This window comes from Triturus cristatus, chromosome 3_2 (genome assembly GCF_964204655.1).
Source record: "Triturus cristatus chromosome 3_2, aTriCri1.1, whole genome shotgun sequence".
Classification (NCBI taxonomy): Eukaryota; Metazoa; Chordata; class Amphibia; order Caudata; family Salamandridae; genus Triturus; species Triturus cristatus.
In genome coordinates, this window is record NC_140584.1 from 279,806,323 (window position 1) to 279,826,847 (window position 20,525).

General features: G+C 45.1%; 1 protein-coding gene across 1 annotated transcript in view; it reads left to right on the forward strand.

Annotated features, from left to right (window-relative positions):
* The first annotated feature begins 851 nt into the window (after positions 1-851).
* Positions 852-20,525, forward strand: part of LOC146857101 (uncharacterized) — a 47,876-nt gene continuing 28,202 nt past the window's right edge. Inside the window, exons 1-2 of the mRNA XM_085647597.1 lie at positions 852-1,120; positions 18,985-19,127. Coding sequence (XP_085503723.1) covers positions 1,014-1,120; positions 18,985-19,127 — 250 coding nt within the window. The 5' untranslated portion in view covers positions 852-1,013. The remainder of the gene's footprint in view (positions 1,121-18,984; positions 19,128-20,525) is intronic.

A 20,525-nucleotide genomic window follows, 5' to 3' on the forward strand; every position in this document is an offset into this window, starting at 1 on the left:
ACTGGACCTCCGCGTCCAATTGTACCACTCCACTTTTACGCCAGATTCGGGCGCTACTCTCCAAAAGTGTTTACACACTGTTTCGGGAATAGTAAGCTCTATATAAATACAATTACAATATGCTCTTCCAGGTGGACGAACTCAAGCTGGACAGCCTAAAGCAAATTAAGCTAGCAAACAGAAGGCAAGCACGTGTGCGAGGATGTGGTCTGACGGCTAGATTGACGACTTTGGTGCTGGAAAACAAGGTTCGAGCCTCGGGGTCACGTCCACATCCTGTGATTCTAAGCAAATAATTTATTCTCCCCGTGCCTACCCGAAAAAGTAAAAAAAAAAAAAAAATGTGCTCTTGTGTAACGTAACCGATGCTCGTGTAAAGCGCTCCAATACCTTCGGGTCGAGTTAGCGCTATAGAAATATGCAAAAAAAATAAACTAAAAGCCAATGGTCGGCAACGCGAAGCTTCCTGAATGCCCACAAGAAGTGGTTAGCAAGAAGACAGTATCTGCGGTCTGGTAGGCTTCGACCTAAAAGATTATGCCCACTCACTAGTGCGTACTGGAGAATGATTATTACAGCCTCGGTAGTTCCATTTCGTTAATAGTTGTCCTTGAGTGTCATTTTAGTTCCTTCGTTTTATAGTACTGAGTACATATATCCTTACAACACTACATGATCCAATAAGCGCTCGTTAACGCCATTTTGGGCAGAAGAATGGCGCCCAACATGGGCATCTCAACCATACGATCGCGCTCTAGTATTTTTGCGTCTCGCCAACGGCAGACGTTGGGCTACACCTTCAACGTGACGTTTGGACGTAGCATTTTTGCCAGTGACGTCACACGTACGCCGTTGGACGGACGTCGAAGCGCGAGGAGCGGTGGGGACCTGGCTAGGCAGCGCGCTGGTAACAGCTGGATCTCGGTCGTAGGTAGACATACGACCGTCACCGGACCGTGTGTGAGACCCGGTAGCGACCGGCTGAGCTTGTCGTCACCCTGGATCGTCGCGGAATGCCTCGCGTCTATATTGGACGCCTCAGCTATCAGGCCCGAGAGCGCGATGTCGAACGCTTCTTTAAAGGTTATGGCAAGATTGTGGAGGTGGATTTGAAAAACGGGTGAGTATGCAAGTGAGAGGAGACTTATCGGAGTACTACTGCGCCATCGTTGTCCAGGCACTGGTCGGGTGGATTGGGCCTGGCGGAAGGCCGCATGCGTTTGCAGCCCGCGGGATAATGGCGCACATGCGCAATGGTGTCTGGCATTGAGGCGAGGCCTGGTGTGCTCGTTCTCCAACAGTTCCCGCCGCCGGAGTTTGTACCCTCTGTATGGCTCTTTGCATATGCAACGCTTTTTTTGAGATTCTGCGCCGCACCTTTCGTGCTTAACGTATCTAGTCATTTCCGACTGTGCGCATGCTTAGTGTAGGTATTCGGCTGTACGCACCTAAGCTGCCCATGGAAAAACACGCCCGTTGGTGATCTCTGTACGCATTGTGTCCTTTCGGTGATTTTGCGGTTTCTCTTTATTATTGCGCACTGTTCAATTGCTTCCATCGGTCTTCTGAGTCCCAAAGTGATTCAGAGCCACATCTGCATGCCTGTTGCAACTGTTTTAAGTGGTTGAAACCGCTCACCACTACTGTTCCGCATGTCTTGAAGTCAGTTATACATATTTTGCTATAGGTTGCGCACTTCTTATTTGGCGCTTCCAAGCCCCTATAACGTGAGGTGCAACTTTAGATGCTCGTAAACGTCTCCTTCCAATTAAACGAGGCGAGCTGCCGACTCTCGAACTGGGATCCCAGGCTCGATCCTCGACTCAGCATTTTGTGGATTTTGGCAAATCACTTAGTTTTCTCGTGCCTATCAAAAACGAATGTGTGTTCCTGGCTCTACTTGTTTATTTCCTGAAATGCAATGTTTGGAAAAGCACTGTCCATGGCCATATAAATTCAAGAGAGACTTGCCATTGTCTTGCATCCATGAGCTGCAATCGGCAGAGAAGTTGGCCTAACGGCTAGGGCGGTCAACCTTGAATCTGGGGTATTGGGTTCGAGTCTCGGCAATGATGCTGAACATCCTGTGATGGGCAAATCACTTGATCTCCCCGTGCCTAACCTCAACAAGCATTGGCATAGCCAATAGGTCTCGCTTTTGGGATCTTATAAGTATTTAGTTATGCAGCACAATATCCTTGGCGCATCAACTGTTGCATGGCTAAACACTTGTAAGGTCCCAAAGGCGAGACATTATTGGCTATGCCAGTGCTTTAGTTAGTTGAAGTGACTCACACCCTTTTAACCCCTGTGACATCAAAGGAAGTAACCTTATTCGTTTAGGGTGTGGGTTACATCCTGATATGTTTCACCGGTCTGAAATAGATGCGGATACATCATATTTAGAGATCTCCCACTGCAAGGTTCTTTGTTCTCTGAAGGGGGCAATTGGTGCAAGTTTGATGTTCAGGCACCATATGTAGAGTATCTGCTCAAGAAAACAAACTCCCAAAGTAGGAGCATGTTCTGCCAAATTACTGTAGAGCAGAAATCTTAATAACAATGGTACAGAAAGAGGAAAGTGATACGGTTAGCAACATAAGAGAGTGCAGTTTCAATTTAATGAAGAACACTAAAGCCCAAATTGAAGGGTAAGAGGAGGTTGCTAGCCAAGAAATGTGAAGTAAACTGATTATGGATTCGTAAAAAATGTTGTGCTTTTTTTAAGGGTGCTGGGATATTGAACGAGAGTTAAAGGGGCAACGTTGTTTTTGTAAGTACAGATAGTACCACGGTAGATGTGAATAATGGTGGTTACGTTGCAGATAGGAAGGAGTGACTGAAAAAAGAGATAAAACAGAAAAGGATTTTGGAAGACAGTACCAGGGATTAATAGTTTGTGGGGGAAGGAGTTTAATGGGCCAAATGATGGGTTTACTTGTTTGAGGTTAGGGATACGCTCCAGATGTGAAATAGTAGAGGAATCAGACAGGACAGAGGAGAGAGGTTGCAGGTAGTGGATCTGAAGAATGGAGAAGGTGGGGTGGTAAGTAAAGTTGTAACAATGATCTTGGAAAGAAGCACAATGCTATCTTTTTAGCTGAAAGTGAAAGGTGACTGACCAGTACATGTGGTGGACAGATTACATTACTGATTGCGAGGGACAAGTGTGTGGTGAGATTAGAACACTGATTGTGCATGGGAAAATTTGGCGGTGGGCAGTAGTGACAAGATGTTCTGGGAAAAGTGTGAAGGTTTACTTCAATCAAACATCAGGTGTTACCCAAGACCGCAGAGTAGTAGAGATTGTGTGAAAGCAACAGTGCCTATGAAAACATGATTAAGGGCCTTGTTGAATCGGCTAAAGCCTTTTGTGTGTTAAAGCGGAGTGTGTAGGGAAGCAGGGATGGAGTCCGAAGCATGTTATCTTTTTTTTGGAAGGGATAAGAGGTGATAGGAATGTAGACTGACCACAATATGCATAAGGTCAGAGAGGAAGCGATGAATGCCAGGAGGAGAGAATCTTAACTTGCTAGAGATCATTATGACCATTAGTGTAGCACCAGAATACTTGAGACACAGCTCATGCTACCATCATGTATACAATGTGTCCAAGACATACATAACAAAGGCTCAACCACTTCAGTGCACAGAAGTAGTATCCCAAAGTCACTCTTTTGAAGTGCCCACCAACCACTGGCCTAAAAAATGCTGGTGAAGTAAGGCTTTTAAGAGGGTGGGGTGATCCTGATAGGGAAAGTGGTGAATGAACAGTTCTCTTAGGGCTGGTATAGATTTGAAATGCGTGTGACTCCATTAAAGACTATGGAGTAGTTGTGTTTGCCAGAAAGGTGAAGAAAAGTAAAAATCGGAACACGCCTACCACAAATGTGGGTGAGTTGACGGGTATGGAAGCGTGGTGCGGTCATTGACTTTAAGAGGCAGATAACAGCTCTATGTGGGTAAATACGGAGAACTGTTTTATGTCTCCAAAATGCTTTCTAACATAGAATGCCCTTTACAGAATATATACAACCTTGAGCCTGCCTGAACAGAACGTGTATCACAAATTGTACTCATTCGTGAACCCTCACCTGCGGATATTATGCAATTTAAAAACGTACATAACCACCTGAAACCCCATTCTTCATGTCCTGTCATGGTCAGCCCGTGATTCCTTCAGGCTTTCTGCAACCAAAGCGTTACGCTTGCCAATCGCTTCAATCACAGATTCAGTCACCTATATATACTAAAGCAACCATAGCAATGCTACTGCTCTACGTCGGTGCCAACTGCTAGAAGAATACAAGGCTTAATTTATATCAGAATTGCAAGATCACTCCAACCTGTGAAGAGGCGGCACCACCATCGTGGTTTAGATCACCGGTTATTAGCATTGTTGGTTTTCGCAACCTGAGATGGCAACCGCCAAGAAAAGACGGTGTCTACACATGCTATCCTGTAGGTTGTCGCGTGGGTATAAAGCGGGTGCTTGTGGCCATCAGTGTAACCACAATCCTCCGCTTGTACTAGACCTCGGCTATAACACAATCTGATTACACTAAATCTGCCTGGAGGACGTCTTCTCACCTGCAGCGATCCGCATCCACAGACCACCAAGTCGCCCTGTTTTTTTCAACGCGACATAAAGCTCATTAGCTTGGGCAAGGTAATCGCACTCCCGGGGCGCTAAAAGCTGGCGGCTGCGCGCAGGCGCTAGGCCAGCAAAAGCGTGTGGTAGCACTTCGAAAATCCCACTTACTAAATGTCTTGCAGCGCATGCGCTGGCTCAGACAAGACCTGAAAATGTAATGCAGTTAGTGCTATGCAAAGCGCTCTGATACCAGATTCGGGTCAAGTTTGGGGGCCTGCGGCGAATTGCCTGTAGTTGACATATTTTTTTCCCCCCTAATATGGCTTGTTGCCAGTGTAAAACTGATGTAAAAACATGAAAGGCTGGTAATGACTGATTGTGGTACTATTTCAAATTTGTGAAGTGTAATTTTTTTTTACCGTTCCCCAATGTTTTTATTTTATGGGTGTATGGATTTTTTGTGTTGACGTTTATTACTGTACTGTCAGATTTCCTGGATTTTTGTCTTTGCAATTTTTATGGTGTTTGAACTCCACCCGAAGGTATTGGAGCGATTTAAATTAGAACCATATGCATTACGCAAGAGAGCTCACTTTGCCGAGGGTCACTAATGCTGATGTCATGGGGGAAGTTTCACGCCCCCGACACATGGTAGCCATATCGAACTTGGCAGGCCAATAGTTTGCCTTTTTGAGCAGTTTCTGCTTTACATTTCGTGATTAAATAAAAATTGTCTTTAGTCTAAACGAAGGAAGACCCGTTTCTGTTGGCTTCATTAAAAAAATCCCTTTAAGCCTAAACCTCTCTGACTGCCGAAAAGAGGATTGGGAAATTTAGAGGGCCGTGCAATTTCACTATATCTGCCCTTGCTGGTGGTCACCAGTCTTTTCACTGAACAGTAGACTAGAAACTTGCCAAGTGTGGCTTGACAGTTCTTGATAATTAATACCAATTCCAAATGGCCAACAGTCGCGTCCTCCAAATCTACACATGGTGCCCCTGTTTTCATTACTTTAGCAGAATGATAATCTTGAGGGGAGGGAGACATTGTAGATTTTTCTGCTGTCCCTTGATATATATCCAAATCAGTTATTCTACTTCTTGCTATGCTTGCAAAATTACGATAGCACAGAAAGTGAAGTGATTTTATCTTTGGTTTGATGGCCTGTGCTTGAAATAAAACTGCTGCAGTCATTGTTTTAATTAAGCTTTCCACAGCAGTGACAGTCTGAATACCACTACTAGATACACTGTGCACATGCTTGTTATGGGCTATTGCTTCATGCTACGAAGAAATACTGTTGGAAATAAACTAGTTGTCGACTAGTACATAACAATGAAACCACCTGTAGCGCAATACTTAACTTGACATATCGAATAGCACTCGAATACAGAGGGTGCACGTTACCCAGTGGTCGGCAGTAGTGACCAGGCCATCTTACAAACTCTAATCTTCGTACATATTGCCAGTAATCTTCTCCCCTAAACAGTGTGTGGTGCTTTTTCACAACGGAGAGTGAGAGATAAGCATCTCCCACTCTCAATGCTTACACACGAGCAACTGGTATTTTAAAGAGTTTTTTTTTTTAAGAGGTTGGAAAACTCCTCTGTTTTAGGATTATAGTTTACACCTCTGCAATAGCCTCACTCACTTATGACCTGCTTCATCATTGGCGTCTATCCAAACCCTGGAAAGGTGGTACTACCAGGGCGGACTCTACCATAGGTAGAATGGGAGTTCTTAAAGTCAGAACTGGACAAGCAAGGATCCAGAAGGTGATTCGTTAAAAATGCCTCACGGTATACATAAAGACTTTTCTTTGTTTTGCGGGTATAGATAACATAATATGGTTATGGGGTTCTATTGAATATAGTTATTCAATTGTACCCACTGTGCCAACATGTTTCGACCCACTCCAAGAGTCCGATCAGGTCTGGGGCCTTCGGGGCTCTATTTTTCTGTATCCCTGCTCTACTATGCATGCACACTTGTGAGGCCTAAAGCTCTCACCTGTCTTGGTCTTACTCGGAGGTGTTCACCTCTGGTTGTTAGCAACTTTTATGCGGTTCTTGAAAATGGTGCCGTTTGTACTCACACTTCCCAAATCAACAAGCATTAAAAATGCAATAGGTCTCGCCTTTTTAAGTTAAAGCCACTTGCTTTGCTATACAATACCATTAGCGAAGCAAATGGCTTTAACTTAATCAACTTAATTAACTTAATTAAATGTTATCTTGTTCACCCCTTTGAAACACTACTGGCATTTTGAGATTACGGCCAGTGTTTCGTTTCTGCTATCATGGACACCTTATTGGTAATAAGACGCGTGCCTAGTTGACACAAGTCATTTTGTAGTGCTACACTAACACACTGGATACATCCCCAGATGGGGCAGCAATTAATATTATAAGTGGACTGTTAATGCATGTTTTAGATCCTGAAAAGGCTATTCTTTGACATAAGGCCCTCAATGCCAACTTTTTGATGAATCGGGAGATTTAGCAGAACAGATAATGGGGGGGGGGTAGTGCGGGCATTGAAACACATGGATGATATTTCAAGGACAATGTTGTAGATAGAAGATTGTCACGGGAAACAACTAAAAACAACATAATCCATTTAAAATATGCAGAGATTGGATATATACAATATACTTGATTGCGGTTGTTTGGCTCCGGTTACCTGTTCAGCACGGTTTGCACAATGTCGCTTGCATGGGTCCACCACGGACCACGCATACTTACCGCCCTCGCCCCGTGAGCTCTGCATCTACAGGATACACAGTATTACACCCCCCACCCCCCCCCCCAATCTGGCCACCTGCAGCCCCTGCTTCCCGACACTGCAGAGCGAAGGCCCCGAAAGACTAACAAACAGGCTTTCACCGGCGGGCAGAATAAAGGTTTAAACTTGGTGCCTGAAGGGCTAGAGTCTTTTCCGGATATGTGAAAATAGCTCATGCTTTTTTCCAGCGCGGGTTAACCAAACAAGACAGTCTGGGCTGGACCACACAGAACAGCAGAGGCGAGTTGGAGGCATCTGGGGTCTGTGGGAATTTCAGCCTGTAACATACCTTCCTCTCACTGCTGTCAGTCAGCTGTCAGGCGCTCGTGTTATCGTCCTTGGAAGGATGAAAGGCTGAGGCGATTTTGCTGTGTTGCATAATAAACCATAACCATTGGACCGCTGGAATACATTCATTTCTCCCATTAACTCTCCCTCTTTGTCAGATGCCGGCATCAATGCCTTACGTATAGGACAAGGGTCATCCGATTGAACAAATTGAGGCGAGTGAGGGAATAATATAATTAATATGATTCAAGTTGATTGTAAAACATAATCCTCAGCCATTGATTGTAGTGCCATGGTGAGCGGCCTGGGAGCCTTGAAGCAAGTGTATTCTGTGGTCACGACTTTTTTGGCATGAGTCGGGTAGCAGTTGATGGAAGAAAAAAAACTTATTTATTTTGGGGTGCAGCCACAGCACTTTCGCATGTGTCCTGTATTTACCACAAACGCCACCCTCTCTCACAGTAGAATAGAAATCACTGGATTGGAAAATGCACATTCCCATGTCTTCTGTCCGGCTTTGAGCAGTGCACTCCACGGCCATTGCTTAGTACTGAGCAGGCAGTGCCTGTGGCGGGGAACTGCCGCTCTGCGGGCCGGTGGTGCACCTCTCGATGCCTCTTGACAGCTTTATCGTGCCACTGAGTTTGGTGCTGAAGTCCCCCACACTCAGATCAGACCCCTGGGGTTGTTATTCACGAGTGCCGCATGGAGTGCTGAGCTGGGCAGCAGCACCCAGAGGCGAGGGGGTCGGTGCGCTCCACCTGAATGCCTCTGGTAGCCTTGCTCCACGGACTGTACTCGGTGCTGAAGGCCTCACGCTTAGATCGGACGTTCATGGTACCAGCGCCTGGAGAAGGCTCCTTGGTGTGGAAGTGTGGCAGCTCCCAGAGCGGAGGGCCCGTTCTGGCGGAAGGGGAGGTCCCTGGGGGTTCTCTGACAAGGTGGAGTTCGGCCCTGAAGCGCACTCTCTCACCCCTACACCTAGTTCGTTCATTCACCAGCGCATTGTGAAGAGCCTTCGCGGAGGCGCTAGTTGCGGTACAGCCGGCTGCTCCCACAGCCTGGGCCGGCTTCATTACTAATTTAAGGAGCAGATGTGTTCGTCACAGCCTAGTTCGTCCTAGGAAACTACACGCGTCGTAGCCTCGGTTAGAGATGAAAACATCTCCGATGAGAGAGAACACAGAGGCCAGCCCGACTTTACCCAAGATTTAAATCTGAGGATCATTCTGGTGTTTATAGAACACTGGAATCACACATGACAAGCTATTACAGAGATTGCAAATATAGCCGCTTGGACAGATTCTTTGGCAGGCAGACTGCCGGGTGGATGCACGGATTGGCGGAAAGCCGACAAACAAGCGCTCGCCATCTGTTTTCACTCAGCCCCATGTTTACGAGGCTGAGTGAAAACAGATGGTACCCCCAAAGATCAGAAATACCTTTGCGACAGAAGGAAAGCAGGCGAGTCAGTCCAGGTGGGTCGGACCAAAAAGCCAAAGAGAGGCAACCCAGAAAGCTCATTTCCAATGGCAGCCCACCGGTTACCATGAACTGTGATGCAAGCCAATGGAAATGAGTCATAAGAGAACTACTCCAGCATTAGTTCCAGATTACTTCAGTGAAAAACATGTGATTATCTTGTATTACTGCAAGGTGATCCCATGATAATTTCAGGATTGGGCTGGATCACGCCAGGATGAATTCCTCATTACTTCAGTGGAAAACGTGGTGATCTTCTACTACTGCAGGATGATCTCGTGATTTCAGGATTAGGCTGGATTATTCCAGGACGATTCTAGGAATATTTCAGAATAGTGCTGTAATATTACAGAATGCTCTTGTGGTGATTTATGAATGAGAATGTGTCACTCAAGGATAATCCCAGGATAACTTTATAACGGGACTGTACTATTCAACAATGACTTCATGAAGGAGATGTATTACCAGAGGAGAGGTTCTGGCCATGTTACTGCATGGCGATTTCAAGATGAGGATGTATTATTCTCGAATGATCTTGAGAAGAAATGGTTAGACCTTGTTTGATTTACACAGGAAGTTAAAATATCCACTGTTTTATTTGTTTCCAGGCAGAGAGGATCAACAATAAAAAAAAAAACACACACACCAATAATTGCTTCATGGATGGTCTACAAAAAAAAGATTGCACATACCTGTCTGAACACAAACACTCACTATTTTACTTGTGCAAAGAAAACAGAAGAGGAAAGCAGAAAAGGCAGACTTGACATGGAATTTACCTCGGCTTACCACAGGAAATTGTTTTTTTTACCTGCAAGGACTTCAGGATATGTTCATGTTGCCCCAAGATAATTCCACAATCACCACTAGGATTTTTATATGATTGACACGTATAATATTACATGTTGACACTGGTGTATTAACCTATTGCACTAGGAAGAGACCCAAATATTATTGTACTCCTTTTAATTCTGACTCCCCTTTACTCTTACATTTTGATCTTTATCACTGTAATCAAGAAATGTTGTTGACACAGATGTAAAACAATGAATAAGTGTTGAGGTTAGTACCATCAGTGCAGGATTGGTCTTGAGTGAGTCACTGTGCATGTAGGACACTGCTTATGAAGTATGTTGTAGTGTCTGTACCTAAACCTCCAAGTTGCCTGTAAGTAAGCCTCAAGGGGGGCTGCTGTAACAGACTATGGAAGAAGGCAGCGGTGAGAGAATGGTGTTTCTGGTTGTGAGCTATGTAAGTAGGTGATTGAGTGTGGCTTGAGCAAATGATTAAAGTGGCCATGAATCTTGTGAGTGTTTTGTGTGGCTCAGATGCATTTTGAGTGGTTTTAGTATGTACTGTCAGGGAAGTCTAATACATGAAGAGATGCTGAATGTGTGTAAATGATAGCATGAGTTCAGTAGGCGGAGAATGATACGATAGGTGTGGGTGAAGACCAGCACTGTTTGGTGGTCACTAATGTTCTGCGTGAAAGCTGTGACAGACTGCAGGTGACTGGTTCAACTGGATTGTATTATGAATGAGATGCAGTGCGAGTGTTCTGTGAAGGAGTGCAAGAATGTTGCAAGGACTATTGCAAATGTGAAGTATATTGCTGGTGGGGTGTGAGTAGATATGGGGATGATCAGTGTTGCGGATGAGTTATGAATTGCGTTGTGAAGGACCAGGGTAAGTAATGCATGGTGTGGACTGCAATTAATGTGAAGTAGTGAATGAGTGTTTCAAAGTGGCTGATTTTTGAGTGATGGCTGGCTGGGATGTGAATTAAGAAAGTTTGAGTGTCTAAGTCAACCTGTGAGGCAGAATAGGGTTTTGCATATCTTTGAGTGAGATATGACTGAATGGCTCATCCGACTGATTGCATGGGTGAGTGCTATTTACAATGACGGATATGGGTGAATGGTGAGACACAGAGTGAATGGCTGCAGCTCATTGCTGGTGTGAGTAAAAGAATATGATTGAGGGTGTGGTTGCTGGTGGGTTGTGTGGATGACTGGTGTTGTGAACAACTGAGAATGGATAAATCATAAAGTTGAAGGAGAGTGCTTTGATTAAAAGGAGGCAAACATTTGAGGTAGAATGCAAGTGATAGAAGAAACGAACAAGTGCTAAAGAGTTATTGAAAGGAGTTGGTGTACTGACTTAGTAGTAAAGCACCAACGATGAATGGCTACTGAACATGCGTGTAGTGAAGTGAGTTTGTGAATGGTCATGGGTTACAATTGCCCGAGTAAGGTGGTACGCGGTGAAGTTAGTGGTTGAGATGAGAGGTAGTTGTCTAGACAAGTTTTCATGTATTTGTGTAATAGTGTGACTGGTTGTTGCTGATAGGAAGTACTGTTGCATCTTCCCTGAAGGCTAGAGAGTGGAGTGAGTGACTGGTGCAGTAGATGGTGCTGTGCATGTCTCATTGTGGTGTTCTGAAGGGATGACTGGTATTGCATACGGCAATGTGTTATGTGAGGTTTCAGTGAATTAGTGATGGAGGCAAGTGATATTCCATCTTGTGTGTTTAGTGTCTCAACTGGTGTAATGGTGGGAGTCGATGGTGTAAAGAATTTGTTCTGTGAGTGAGGTATCCGTTTTACTGATGTTGCTGTGTAGTACTGAAAGTGGCTGAGTGGTGCTCTCTTAGAGTTTTATAGTGAATTAGTGAGATGAGCACTAAATGTTGTGATGTAGTATGAGTGATAAGTGAGTGGAATGTGCCACTAGCATGACTAAGTGGGACGGTTGGCGGGGTGAATGATGTGAACAGGCAGTTGTGTGAATGAGTTATAGTGAATGGGTATTTTAGAAGACTGATTTTAAGTGAATTTTTTTAAGCGATTGGCTTTGCAAATTGCAGATGTGAGTGCAGGGATAAGTGATCCAGCCTGAAGTGGTTATGGTACAAGTGTCTGCACAAATAGATGGCTTGGAAATTATGTTCTGAATTGTATTGTATGGTGAATAGTAGGCAATGGTACATGGATTGTAATGAGTAGATTGCAAGTCTATGTAGGAGGTATGACTAAATGGTGAGAGTAGTCAGTGTCGCGAGAGTACAAATGTTGATCTAGTGGTGTGTGCAAGTGAAGCCTAGTAACGTCAGGGAATGCTGAGTGAGGGGTGATGTAAGTGGGTATGGTAAATGCTTCTGGTGTAACACAAATATGTGGCTAACTGGTGTAGGGGGAAGGTTGATGTTGACATGTAGTCAGAGCATATTAAGAGTTAGCATTTTAAGAGTTACTGAGTGATACCAGTACTAATCAGTGTTAAAAAGCTTAGTTGTATGAGTGGCGCGAGCTGTTTGTCAAAGGCATAGCAAAGTGACATGGGAAGATGTTAGTGGTGGGTTAGGATTCGTTTTAGTAATAAGGGACAATCTCACCCTGCATCATTATGGACACAAATGGACATTTTGGACACTTTCTCAATCCTGAGCTTCTAACCTACGCTTTTTTGATACATGGTGTAATAGTCTAATTAGTTCAGTGTAAGCAACGAGTACCAGAATGCAAAGGCAAAATCTGGACGGCATAATATACCAAGACTGTCCCTAAAGGCCAGAAATTCAAGGCAAGACCCCGCGCTCTCCGGCACCCGCACAGGAAAAAAATAATTCTAGGTGTGTGCACATATTTCTCAAAGGAAGTTCGCAAACGAACTGGCATTGACTGTGCAATACCGTGCAAAAGTCGAGAATGTTCACAGAAGGAATAGCACTGCGATGCTAGATGCACATCACCCTTTCATTCCATTTGAAGCTGCAAAACACCGCACTTCAGATGAGAAAACATTGTATGATGATGAATGAACTCGGCAATGAGGCTGCGGGAAAAAGAAATACGAGCAGAGAAAGAAGGCAGAGAGAAAGTTAGGGTAGAGAGACTGCCCAATATATTGACTTGTCATAAATGTACGTTAATATTAAATCCTCAATTTCAGTAAGGCAGCATACTACACTGAACTTGCTGGTGCATGAAGACCCCATAGTATAAAGCAACATTTATTTGTATGTAATTGTGTTGGAAACCGGGCAACCGGGTTAGCAGTCACCAAGTTCCCAGCACAGTGGTAGCTTGGCTCGAGCGGTTGGGGGTCAGGCACCGTGTTAAGCGTACGTCATACCCTCACAATAACCATGCGTTCATCCGTTCCAAAAACGACACTACACCGTAAAAATTATGCCAGTCAAGTTGAAAATATATATGTCTTTATCTTATTTTCTCTTAGTTGCAGGTTTCATAACATAAATACAATACAATAGGATTTTTCTACAAAAGAGCAGGCCAAATAAATAATGCTACTTTGGAATTTCAATGAATAGGTTCAGGTCATCATTAAGCAAAGAATAAATAGTTGTGCAATAAATACAGACGGCAAATAAATACAGTCAGACAATAAATACCGTGCAGGAATAAATTAGTGGAAGACAATAAATAAAGCACACTCAATAAATAAGGAAAAGCAATCACTGACAGTATAGATCAGATCACTTTCATGAGGTAACTTGGTCTTACTTTGCCCAACACAGCTTGTGGTCATTTGGATGGCCTGGGGGTGTCCCACCTAGATTGGCCAAGGCTGGGGCCTAAGCTGAGGCAGAACCAGGGTAACCTAAGATGAGGCAGAACCAGGGTAACCTAAAGATCTGGCCCTCCAAACTGCACAGCCCCTCACAGATGTCACTGCACCAGTCTCAGTTCACCCCTGGCACTCCCAGGCTGGTTCTAACACCCCTCTAGCCCCTAGAATGGTCTTTTAGGGCTCCACGGGGCCTCAGACGCCCCCTCTACCACTTACTGCCCTTTTCACGATGATCGGCTCCGCTCGGCGCCGTGGCGATGTCGTGAGGCGGCCTCGTCTCGATGTCGCTGGGCGGTCTCGACTCGATGTCGCTGGGCGGTCTCTACTCGATGTCGCCTTCCGGCGTCGCAGGGACACTGCCTCCCCGCTTCCGGTTGTCTCCGGAGTGCGATCTCCACTCCCGACCTCCGGGGCGCTTCACGACCTCCGTCGGCGCCCTCACCTCGACCTCGGGTGAATCTCCACTCGACCCCCGGCGCCTCTCCACGACCTCTGTCGGCGCCCTCACCCGACCTCGGGTGAATCTCCACTCGACCTCCGGCGCCTTTCCACGACCTCCGTCGGCGCCCTCCCCTCGACCTCGGGTGAATCTCCACTCGACCTCCGGCGCCTCTCCACGACCTCCGTCGGCGCCCTCACTCGACCTCTGGCGGCTCCGGGTACGACGTCTGCTTTCTGTCAGCGCCGCTTCTCTACCTCAGGCCCCAGGTCTCCAGGCTTCTCGACGTCAGGACTCCAGGAGGACACCACTGAACAGGTCAGGAACTTGCTGTTCTTCCTCTTTAAGGCCTGTTTCAAATGTTCAGCTCCTTAAGATGGTTCTTCTGGTCTTGGTCCCACACAGGGCTTTAGGCTGGGCTTGGTCAGTAGGGACTAGCATCAAGGGTGGGTTTCTGGACCCCACTCCAAGCACTGGTTTCCACCCCTGCTGCCTTACTCCGACCTCCTTCTATATCTGTCCTCTCTCTTCTCCAGTCAGATGCCAACTGCCACTCTGAGATGGCCTCCCAACATTCTAACTGCCTCCCACTGTCACAGGGTTCTAGAATGTTACAGAAGGTTCTAGAAACCTCCAGTGGGTTCTGGTGATGTCACAGGTGACAATGGGTGGCCACCATTTTGTGTCTCAGGCCCTCAGACAGAAGTTCCAGGGGTAGGGAAAATGGCTCCCTGACCCTGCATCAACACTAAAGTCTGGTGGTTCCCAAAAAGGAAAAATTATAACAGGGTTTGAGGCAAAAGTGGGACAAAATAAATAATGATGAGGAGGGACCACCCAAAGGGCTGACAGGTAAACACAAAGGCTCTTCAAAAAATAAGCAAGCCCTCCTCAAACCATCGGGGACAGTTTAATTTTGTGAGTGCTTATGAAGTAAACGGGTATCTTAAAAGCATCCTCAAATCATCAGGAACCATCTCATCTTGCAAAGTCAACTGCTCATTCTCTGATCATCAGGAACGATCACAACTTGTGGGGTCATCAGATACTCATTTTCAAGTCATCCTCAAATCCTCAGGCTCACTTTTCTAAGCTCTGCTGATGACTTCAAGAGCTTGACTTCTAGAGTAGTTGGATGATCATTCAATGACTCTGGGATGGCTTCTAAAGTAATCCTGTTTGACCTGGGTTGCGTGTAACACTGGACACCAAGAGATTACCCGTTATTTCCTTGCAGACTGCTGCAGTGTTGTTGTGGTTTGATCAACAAGGAAGGGTGCAACGCTCATCAGCTGTAACTCTTAACTTCGACTTATTAACCTTCTTCTGAACCATTCAGCCTCTGTGAAAGGGTGCACCATCTCCTTTTACTCTAAATCTGGGGTCTCCAACCGGTCGATCGCGAGCTACCGGTAGCTCGCCGAGACCCTGTGAATAGCTTGTGACACTTGCTGCTCAATTTAGTAGCCCTTTAGTGTTTGGGCTTTTTAGGCTTTTTTCAGGCTGCGTTGCCCGCCCTCACCCAAACCAGCAGCTCAGATTAGCTTTGAGCTTAGCTAGGGCGGGTTGGGCCACAGAGGATGACATTCCTCTTCTACGTGGAGATCAGCGTCACTCTGGAGTGGACTATGCACCCCCTGCCTTTTCCTCACTGGCACCGCGCTGTTCATTGTTTGAGTCACGAGCGCGAAAGGTGCTAGTGCGGAGCTGAAGCGGGCATAGCAGGGCAGACCAGCTGGCTTCCAGGTCGCGCAAGCAGCATAGAACTGCCGGGACCCGCGCCATCTGCTGATTTCAGCAGTACAGCCTGCCACCTTATGTTGCATCAGAGCAGCAGGCAGGCCGTGAGAGCACACTCTGGGGCCTGGACCCACAACATTTAAGCCGGTAAGAGTAAACTTTACAACACTACTAGATGATTTTACTCAGACGTGGCATACTTCCGGCTTCTTTCCATGTGCTTGCCTAATAAACACCTCAGTCGTGCCCTGGTTTTAACCTCTCGCAGTGCTCCTGTACCACACGCGGGAAAAAGTCTCTGGAGCTCCCACACCTTCTTATTCCTCTCCAGAGGTTGCAATTATCACAGCGCAACACCAATTAAGCACGTCACTTTATTAGTGCGGTCTCTCAGCCAGGTGGAGGCCTCTTCTGTGCCTGCCAGGTCTAAGGAGGCAGGTCTAAAGTTGGTGATCTGTGAAGGGAGGCAGAGGCCCCGGGGTGTTCCTGCAGCTGGAAGATGCCTGCTGTACGTGCAATAGGTGTGTAGGGCTCTCTCAGAGAGTATATGTATCAAGATCTTCATCTAAGAAAACACGACTACACAGGGTTCTCCCAAACTCTCCTTAAATCAGAAGCTTTAAAAATAGTCCCTGTGATGCTTTATGGTGCCCTAGTCGGGGATGGGGAGGAACGGAGAAAAGTGAAGCTTGCAGCTGCAAGGTGCCATTATCTTTAGCCAGTACCACAGCGGTTGAGCTGCTCCAATTGGAGCTGGGGTTGATTGCATTAGCTTTCAGTCTGAACTGCCACGGGTATATTTGTTTCATTGTTTATTCTTGTTTTTCACGTAAATCCCTAGGCAGCAGTCAACCATGCAAAGCACGGCGAAACGGGCAGAGTGAAGAGTTGGCATTACTTCCCAGTGTAAAGAGGCACTGACAACTACTGTAACAATGAATAGAGATAGGTGGTGGTGGACAGAATCCAGGGCAGGCCCCCGGCTGGAAGTATATATTGATGGCACTAACGGGCAGTGTAGGGATAGGCACTATTGAGAAGTATAAGAAGAGGACACTGGTAGGCCACAGACATTGCTGTCACTAGTGAGCTAGTGCTAGTCAAGTGCTACAATTGGTGGGGACTGAATTGCTGGGACTGGGGGACAGTGTTATGAAAGCGTACTGGTTGGCAGTGAGACGCTGCCACCGTTGGGTCGTGTAAGTAGCGGTCATTAATTAGCATTGAGGGACTGGTACTTGTGGGCAGTGTGAGGATTTCCCACTTGTATGTATTTAAGCCCCAAACATGCTTCTTTCCCAAGTTCAAAATTCTCTTCTCAAGTTCATGCGAAAAATGTTTGTACAATACTTAAAGATTGGGCAAAATCAAAGGGGACATTCTGAAAGGATGAACAAATTCCTGCTTAGAGACAACACAGTAACATTCTAAAGTAAAATTAATTTTGTGTTTTATAGCATTTTACTTTCTCACTAGCAGTTTCTTCTCACTTAAACAAAGGAAACCAATTCAAAGCTTCTCTTTTTTGGAGCATTGTTGTGCTTGAAACAGAATGACTACTCATCATGCCAATGTGCACTGTATCTTCGTGCACACTTTTAGAGTAACATATCTTATTGATGGCACCTCGTTGAGTCCTGTGACAGCTCATTTATTGTGCGCAATAAATGCTGGTGCAGGTGGTGCAAGTTGTATTGAACAACAGGATCACCTGCCTTTTCAGCCTGTCACCTTTATATTTGATCGGAGAAGCAGGTAAGATGGTATCTACAGTGGGTTATATCGCAGTGTTGACATGATTGTTTAAAAACTTCAGTTTTTACCCAAACTTTTCCTCACCTATAATGCCCTGACAACACTGCCATGAGCCAGAAAAGTATGTCTGTTTGTAATATGCACTTGTATATGGCCACTATTGTTAAATGTGAGACATGATTGACTATTGAACCATATATGCATGATGGGGCTGACGCCATTTGATAGGACTGCACTCGAGAGGTCAGTGGGGTGGGAATGTCCTACAGGTGAGCCAGGCCATACCAGCAGGGCTGGCCTGACAGATCAGTGCATTGGTTGTTTTTTGGGCTGTTTGTGGGCCGATTCTTTTGGCTTGTGTGCTGTGCCAATGCTTGTCTGTGGTTTTTTGGCTATTGTGGGCTGATTTCATTGGCTGGTGGGCTGGTTTTTATTAATTTTTCTGATATTGCTAAACATTGCGTGCTGCAAGCACAAATAGCTAGTCTTCCATACCTTGAAAAACACCTCCTATAAGAAATGTCTTTACATTAGTTTAAAACCTAATTTGCAAATGTGGCCCACTTTTTAGCTATTAGATTTGGCGTTGGAGGGTCTCGGAAAAATGCGCGATTTTCACGGACCAGAAGTAGCTCTCACTACACAAAAGGTTGGAGACCCCTGCTCTAAATGCACATTCTTTGTCTGCTGGAAAGCACTGTAAGCTCCCTGTATGTGAAATTCTTTTACCAAAAGCTTACCGTTGACTGTCACTCAATTGCGTGCTTCTTATTCAGTGGCTTGCTTTCTTTTGTTTGTCCTTCCTCTGGAGCACAGTCTATTTAACATTCTTTCGATTGGCTGAGACCTTACTTTCCACAGCTTCTATTTAGGGTACTTTTTTTTCCATTTGAATTCAGCACCCCATTAAAGTGTATGTAAGGTTACCTTTAAAATGCCGCCACCACCACCACATCGTAAATACAGTAAAGATTTTGAAATGTTGGACTCTCCCGGTTGACTTGTACAATACTTAGACCTTGTTCATTTTGGCTAGCGGCCTGTGTGGTGGCACCTTGTTAAACGATGTGATTATGTAGTTTTATGGTTGTTGCTGAATAGCTTTTTGTCTTCACTCCCTTTTGAGCTTTGTACGGGGTTGGAACCGACATTAAATTGAGTTGATTAAATTGAGTTGCAATACAATGTCTTTTGAGAGTTCGCCCATTTGAATTTGTGTAGTAAACTTAAACTCACTATAACCCAAATAATGTGGTGCTTTATTTGCGTAGCAATTAACTACGTACCTGTTTTTCTTCTTCCGTTAAGCTATGGCTTTGTAGAGTTTGATGATCTTCGCGACGCAGACGATGCAGTCTACGAACTCAATGGTAAAGACCTGTGTGGTGAGCGCGTCATCGTTGAACATGCACGAGGTCCGCGCCGGGATGGCAGCTATGCCTCTGACCGCAGTAAGTATATTAACATTTCTTTAATCGTGTAAATATTAAAAAAGCTGGTTCAGGCTGCTTCATGGGCGTGTGCGGCTCGGCGAAAACTTGTTTAGGAGTAGAGGGCCTGGCTCTGCTTGTTCATTTCGTGCAATGCAATATGATTGGAAAGGCGCTGTCGTTGGCCTTATAAATTCGAGAGACTATCTTGCCGTTTTCTTGCTTCCATGGGCTGCAATCATGGCTGGGATATTCAAATAGCTTGCACACATTTTAATTGTGGAGTTTGTTTTTATTGTGAATGACGTGCATTTAATAAACCACTCTCGCTGATTGCAAACCAGATGTTTGTAATTTTTATTTCATCAAAGGAAGCAAGACTATTTCAAGATGGCCATTGATTTCATCTGCCCTGTCTGTGCCCTGCCCGTCAGATTGTTTTTCACAGAGTGCGCTTAAAACTATCTTGCTTTTTGTATCAGTCTGGACATCACCCTGAAGCGTATGCAGTAGTTTGCCGAACACTGCTTGGGTTAGGAAAGAATTTTGCTGCTTTTTAAATTGGAGATGTATATAAAAAAAAAAAAATCGCTGACTCAAAGCCCTCCTCTGGTTACCAGACTTTGAAAAGGGGTGATCTGTATGTTCTTGTGAGTTGACGCTTGGATGACACTTTAGGTCAGATGCGGTTGACTATCCTATTTTGGTGTCTTCCCCCATAACATCCATCTTTGGCACTGTTTCTCCCGTCTCTGAATTGGGAGCCTTGTCCCAATCTCTTTTGTAAACGCATTCACGCCACGCTTCTCGGGGAACATTTCCCCCATGCAGTAGCGCACCAATACCGTTTGGTGGCTTGTCTATCGTGGATGTGTGTGACTTTTGCAACTTTAATCTGAAAGCTCTCCTTTAGCATGCACATTGATTTGGTTTTCCTTTTTGCTAGGATCATATTGATGCTTAAATTATTTCAGATAAGGCCAATAATTTTGATAGTATGATCTGATCTACCCACGGTCTGATAAGTTGGAGATGAAAATCACTTCCAGATCATTAAATACTTAATTCTGAGTGTGCTGTGACGTGCATATGTATTACAACCATCACTCCTAGAAGATAATTTCGGATCCTTGATTCTGTTCTATTGAAGTGTGCTTCCTTGGGAGGCTTTTGACGTTTGTCATTGTTGGTGGTTAGAATCCAGTCTGGTTATGCTGCCTTTGACTGATATGAATTCTGACTTTCTCGCCCAAATTTTTTTGGTCATTATTTTGACCTTTTCCTGGATGTTGTCAAATTTTCTTTTCTGTGGTTGGGTTTCAGATTTGTTCTGTGTGATGCTACAGGGCAAAGGTATATGTAATTCCTACTGTACCCGTTTTCTAATCTTTCCTTTTTTTCCATCTAATTAGTGGTGTT